General features: G+C 50.4%; 2 protein-coding genes across 2 annotated transcripts in view; one reads left to right on the top strand and one right to left on the bottom strand.

The window, feature by feature from the left end:
- Positions 1-5,803, top strand: part of DNAI7 (dynein axonemal intermediate chain 7) — a 29,891-nt gene extending 24,088 nt beyond the window's left edge. Inside the window, exons 11-15 of the mRNA XM_075275943.1 lie at positions 2,185-2,371; positions 2,586-2,800; positions 2,942-3,106; positions 3,329-3,442; positions 5,460-5,803. Of these exons, the coding sequence (XP_075132044.1) occupies positions 2,185-2,371; positions 2,586-2,800; positions 2,942-3,106; positions 3,329-3,442; positions 5,460-5,729 (951 nt within the window). The 3' untranslated portion in view covers positions 5,730-5,803. The remainder of the gene's footprint in view (positions 1-2,184; positions 2,372-2,585; positions 2,801-2,941; positions 3,107-3,328; positions 3,443-5,459) is intronic.
- Positions 5,804-5,866: 63 nt separating this feature from the next.
- The window catches only part of IRAG2 (inositol 1,4,5-triphosphate receptor associated 2), a 35,367-nt gene continuing 34,684 nt past the window's right edge, over positions 5,867-6,549 (bottom strand). The window contains exon 38 of the mRNA XM_075275944.1: positions 5,867-6,232. Coding sequence (XP_075132045.1) covers positions 5,989-6,232 — 244 coding nt within the window. The 3' untranslated portion in view covers positions 5,867-5,988. The remainder of the gene's footprint in view (positions 6,233-6,549) is intronic.

Consider the following 6,549-nt stretch of genomic DNA (forward strand, 5'->3'; position numbering starts at 1 on the left):
CAGGATAAGTAATGTAATGTATGTACACAGTGACTGCACCGGCAGAATAGTGAGCGCAGCTCTGGAGTATAATACAGGATAAGTAATGTAATGTATGTACACAGTGACGGTACCGGCAGAATAGTGAGCGCAGCTCTGGAGTATAATACAGGATAAGTAATGTAATGTATGTACACAGTGACTGTACCGGCAGAATAGTGAGCGCAGCTCTGGAGTATAATACAGGATAAGTAATGTAATGTATGTACACAGTGACTGCACCAGCAGAATAGTGAGCGCAGCTCTGGAGTATAATACAGGATAAGTAATGTAATGTATGTACACAGTGACTGTACCAGCAGAATAGTGAGCGCAGCTCTGGAGTATAATACAGGATAAGTAATGTATGTACACAGTGACTGCACCGGCAGAATAGTGAGCGCAGCTCTGGAGTATAATACAGGATAAGTAATGTAATGTATGTACACAGTGACTGCACCGGCAGAATAGTGAGCGCAGCTCTGGAGTATAATACAGGATAAGTAATGTAATGTATGTACACAGTGACTGTACCAGCAGAATAGTGAGCGCAGCTCTGGAGTATAATACAGGATAAGTAATGTATGTACACAGTGACTGCACCGGCAGAATAGTGAGCGCAGCTCTGGAGTATAATACAGGATAAGTAATGTAATGTATGTACACAGTGACTGCACCGGCAGAATAGTGAGCGCAGCTCTGGAGTATAATACAGGATAAGTAATGTAATGTATGTACACAGTGACTGCACCGGCAGAATAGTGAGCGCAGCTCTGGAGTATAATACAGGATAAGTAATGTAATGTATGTACACAGTGACTGCACCAGCAGAATAGTGAGCGCAGCTCTGGAGTATAATACAGGATAAGTAATGTATGTACACAGTGACTGCATCGGCAGAATAGTGAGCGCAGCTCTGGAGTATAATACAGGATAAGTAATGTAATGTGTGTACACAGTGACTGCACCAGCAGAATAGTGAGCACAGCTCTGGAGTATAATACAGGATAAGTAATGTAATGTATGTATACAGTGACTGCACCAGCAGAATAGTGAGCGCAGCTCTAGAGTATAATACAGGATAAGTAATGTAATGTATGTACACAGTGACTGTACCAGCAGAATAGTGAGCGCAGCTCTGGAGTATAATACAGGATAAGTAATGTAATGTGTGTACACAGTGACTGCACCAGCAGAATAGTGAGCACAGCTCTGGAGTATAATACAGGATAAGTAATGTAATGTATGTATACAGTGACTGCACCAGCAGAATAGTGAGCGCAGCTCTAGAGTATAATACAGGATAAGTAATGTAATGTATGTACACAGTGACTGCACCGGCAGAATAGTGAGCGCAGCTCTGGAGTATAGTATAGGATAAGTAATGTAATGTATGTACACAGTGACTGTACCAGCAGAATAGTGAGCGCAGCTCTGGAGTATAATACAGGATAAGTAATGTAATGTATGTACACAGTGACTGCACCAGCAGAGTAGTGAGTGCAGCTCTGGAGTATGATACAGGATAAGTAATGTATGTACACAGTGACTTCACCGGCAGAATAGTGAGCGCAGCTCTGGAGTGTAATACAGGATAAGTAATGTAATGTATGTACACAGTGACTGCAGCGGCAGAATAGTGAGCGCAGCTCTGGAGTGTAATACAGGATAAGTAATGTAATGTATGTACACAGTGACTGCACCGGCAGAATAGTGAGCGCAGCTCTGGAGTGTAATACAGGATAAGTAATGTAATGTATGTACACAGTGACTGCACCGGCAGAATAGTGAGCGCAGCTCTGGAGTGTAATACAGGATAAGTAATGTAATGTATGTACACAGTGACTGCACCGGCAGAATAGTGAGCGCAGCTCTGGAGTGTAATACAGGATAAGTAATGTAATGTATGTATACAGTGACTGCACCAGCAGAATAGTGAGCGCAGCTCTGGAGTATAATACAGGATAAGTAATGTAATGTATGTACACAGTGACTGCAGCGGCAGAATAGTGAGCGCAGCTCTGGAGTATAATACAGGATAAGTAATGTAATGTATGTACACAGTGACTGCAGCGGCAGAATAGTGAGCGCAGCTCTGGAGTATAATACAGGATAGTTCCCGGTTCCTCCTCACATGCTCTGATGTGTTTCCTCTGCTCTCTACAGCTGGTGTCCGGGGGGCTGCAGAAGTTCCCCTACCCTCAGGAGTCGTACCTCTCTGCCAGTCTGGGGATGTCGCTCCAGGAGAAGGACATTGAGGGTCTGATTTCTCCCCCAGTTGGAGTCTCCATTAAAGTCCCTAACCATGTGATCTTCTTTGAGGACCCTCAGGTCGCTCGCTGGGACCCAGAAAGTAAAGTAACATCCTATTGTGCCATCTTGTGTATAGTGACGTGGTCTCTGTCAGACATGTCCACCTGCATAGAGGCCATTGACCAGTGGGGGGCAGTGTGTGTGTGGCTAGCTGTACTGGCGGATGGCGGGGGGAGGTGACCACTTATTTGCCCTATGTTTTGCAGACATTGTCTCTGGTATCAGCCACTCATCCTGACTCTGATATATTTTAGGCAGTAACTGGAAGACGGACGGGATCATGGAGCAGAACTACAAGGCAGAGCAGCGGGAGCTGACATTCAAGTTGGACGCCTTCTACACCTTCACCCTGATCCAGGAGACTCACCTGCACATGCCGTACGAGTCGTGGGAACTGACCCCCAAAGGCGTCAACGAGGTGTCTCTGACGATAGTCACGGCCCTGACGGACATCCAGATAGACATCAAGGTAAAGAGACCGTCCAGTCAATACTGAATGGGGACCTGATCTAGAACTTCTCACAGCTGAGGATTTGCTACAAGTGTGTTCAGTCTTGACAATCCCATAAGGACTCTATGACATTGTATAAGTGCTGTCTGTCTGCTGCAGGATGACCAGTGCCGGCTGGCCGCCGTGTCCGGCGCTGACGGGGACCTGACTGACGTCATCGGGAGGTGGACGACTCCTCTGCGCCTCAAGGCTGCCATGAAGAGAGTCGGACTGAACGTCTTCCCTGCAGAGGATTCTGGGAAATACGTCAGCATCAATAAGAAGGTAAGTAGGGAGGCCCAGGGTCCTGGTCACACTCATGACATCATGTACCGCCATGTTTGATGACATCACAATACATAAGTTATATAGGAGGCAGCTTTCCCCCTCATTACATATTTTCCTCCCAGCATGCTGTGCAGGGTCACTCTCATCTGATCAGATCTTTCCCCCATCCTCCGCCTCGCCTTCTGCTTCTCTGTATTTTATAAGTGTGTTTCATGGCAGAATGAAGAAGCGGAGAAGATGGCGTACAAGGAGATGGCGCTGCTGTCACCTTCATTCACTTTCGCATGGAGCAAATGGAACCACAATTGTGGCTACGAGCAGATCATCATGAAGGTGCGGAGCAAACATGGCGGCAGCGATAGATAAGTAACCGGGCAGTACTGTGCTCTGTACTAGGGAGGGTCAGACTCTAGGAACACACCCAGGAGGAGTAATGGAGGAACAGCACAGAGGCCTAGGATATGAAGAGCCAGCAGTGTTATCTTATAGGGATGGGGAGGAGGGAGAAGGAGAGGAGGGAGAAGGCAGAGGGATGGGGAGGAGGGAAGGTGAGGAGAGGAGGGAGAAGACAGAGGGATGGGTAGGAGGAAAGGAGAGGAGGGAGAAGGCAGAGGGATGGGGAGGAGGGAAGGTGGGCAGAGGGATGGGGAGGAGGGAAGGTGAGGAGAGGAGGGAGAAGACAGAGGGATGGGGAGGAGGAAAGGTGAGGAGAGGAGGGAGAAGACAGAGGGATGGGTAGGAGGGAAGGTGAGGAGAGGAGGGAGAAGACAGAGGGATGGGGAGGAGGGAAGGTGAGGAGAGGAGGGAGAAGACAGAGGGATGGGGAGGAGGAAAGGTGAGGAGAGGAGGGAGAAGGCAGAGGGATGGGGAGGAGGGAAGGTGGGCAGAGGGATGGGGAGGAGGGAAGGTGAGGAGAGGAGGGAGAAGACAGAGGGATGGGTAGGAGGAAAGGTGAGGAGAGGAGGGAGAAGACAGAGGGATGGGGAGGAGGGAAGGTGAGGAGAGGAGGGAGAAGACAGAGGGATGGGGAGGAGGGAAGGTGAGGAGAGGAGGGAGAAGACAGAGGGATGGGGAGGAGGGAAGGTGAGGAGAGGAGGGAGAAGACAGAGGGATGGGGAGGAGGGAAGGTGAGGAGAGGAGGGAGAAGACAGAGGGATGGGGAGGAGGGAAGGTGAGGAGAGGAGGGAGAAGACAGAGGGATGGGTAGGAGGAAAGGTGGGGAGAGGAGGGAGAAGGCAGAGGGATGGGTAGGAGGAAAGGTGGGGAGAGGAGGGAGAAGGCAGAGGGATGGGTAGGAGGAAAGGTGAGGAGGGAGAAGGCAGAGGGATGGGTAGGAGGAAAGGTGAGGAGGGAGAAGGCAGAGGGATGGGTAGGAGGAAAGGTGGGGAGAGGAGGGAGAAGGCAGAGGGATGGGGAGGAGGGAAGGTGGGCAGAGGGATGAGGAGGGAGAAGGCAGAGGGATGGGGAGGAGGGAAGGTGAGGAGAGGAGGGAGAAGACAGAGGGATGGGGAGGAGGGAAGGTGAGGAGAGGAGGGAGAAGACAGAGGGATGGGGAGGAGGGAAGGTGAGGAGAGGAGGGAGAAGACAGAGGGATGGGGAGGAGGGAAGGTGAGGAGAGGAGGGAGAAGACAGAGGGATGGGTAGGAGGAAAGGTGGGGAGAGGAGGGAGAAGGCAGAGGGATGGGTAGGAGGAAAGGTGGGGAGAGGAGGGAGAAGGCAGAGGGATGGGTAGGAGGAAAGGTGAGGAGGGAGAAGGCAGAGGGATGGGTAGGAGGAAAGGTGAGGAGGGAGAAGGCAGAGGGATGGGTAGGAGGAAAGGTGGGGAGAGGAGGGAGAAGGCAGAGGGATGGGGAGGAGGGAGAAGGAGAGGAGGGAGAAGGCAGAGGGATGGGTAGGAGGAAAGGTGAGGAGAGGAGGGAGAAGACAGAGGGATGGGGAGGAGGGAAGGTGAGGAGAGGAGGGAGAAGACAGAGGGATGGGTAGGAGGAAAGGTGAGGAGAGGAGGGAGAAGACAGAGGGATGGGTAGGAGGGAAGGTGGGCAGAGGGATGAGGAGGGAGAAGACAGAGGGATGAGGAGGGAGAAGGCAGAGGGATGAGGAGGGAGAAGGCAGAGGGATGAGGAGGGAGAAGGCAGAGGGATGAGGAGGGAGAAGGCAGAGGGATGAGGAGGGAGAAGGCAGAGGGATGAGGAGGGAGAAGGCAGAGGGATGAGGAGGGCTGGGACTTTGTCAGTCCTCCTGAGCACTGTGGGGCTCCCAGTCTTTGGACATCTATCCACAGGGAGGGGACAACTGTCCATAGTGCCACAACCCCTTTAAGACACTGCTTTACATAAAGTCTCTGTTCCAGGTGAGAGAATGTTCCGGATCAGGTGGAGACCATGAGTGGGCCCTGTACCTGCTGAGCACCCGGCGGGCCCAGCGCCTGAAGGTCACCGAATCCTGCGACACCTTCTCGGAGGAGCTGTACGAGGGCAGTGAGTTCCACTCCACACTATATCACATGGTCAGAGATTACAGCAGCGCCGAGGCCACCGCCAGACTGCGACATTCCCACCACCTGCACATGGACTGCGTGTACGAGCTGCTGAGCGCAACCAAAGTGCTGACGTACTCGTAACAAGACACAACTTTATTGAATAAATACCACAACCAACCACATAAAACCAGCACAGGACAGGCCCCGCCCCCAGAGGCGGGACTAAATATACAAAAATCTCCTGGTGCTGCCGCTCTCCAGGGTTAACCCCTCCCTCCCCAGGGGCCGTCCTGCTTGTAATAAAATATATATATTATATACACAGCGTTAAATTAGATTAGAGACTGCACACACATTTACAAAAAAAAAAATCCTAAAAAGTTCTTTGTATTCTTGCACCTCATACCGGCGGGGGCGCGTTGTGGCGGAGACCCATGAAGGGCCACAACAGCTGCTGCACCGACGTCCACGAAACGCCGGTCTCCACAGGAGCGCCATCCACAGGTTTATGGAAGGAGAGGCCCATGAGGAAGCTGAGCAGGGTGACCAGCAGGACGGCGGCCCCCACCATGACCAGCAGGGGCCGATTGAGGGGGGGGAGGGAGCGTTTCAGGTCCCACGTCCAGGACACGACTTTCCTGTAGCTGAAGAGAACGGACACAAATATTAGAACTAAAATGTATAAAAAAAAAAAAAACATAGAAAATAATAGAATCTACACAAAATCTAGAAAATATTCCAGAACCAATGAAAATTCACTTTTTTTTGTAGATTTTTGCACATTTATATATTTTGGTTTGTGTTTATTTTTATTCTTTTCTCTATTTGCTATAATTGTCTGGTTTCATTTGTCATCATTTACTCTTTGTTTGTATTTAGACTGTTGTTACTTTGTGTAAATTGTATAAGATTATTGGAATCGGTTATTTGGTACAATACACCAGAAATCTAATCTAGATAC

The sequence above is a fragment of the Leptodactylus fuscus genome, chromosome 5 (genome assembly GCF_031893055.1).
Source record: "Leptodactylus fuscus isolate aLepFus1 chromosome 5, aLepFus1.hap2, whole genome shotgun sequence".
In the NCBI taxonomy this organism is placed as follows: domain Eukaryota; kingdom Metazoa; phylum Chordata; class Amphibia; order Anura; family Leptodactylidae; genus Leptodactylus; species Leptodactylus fuscus.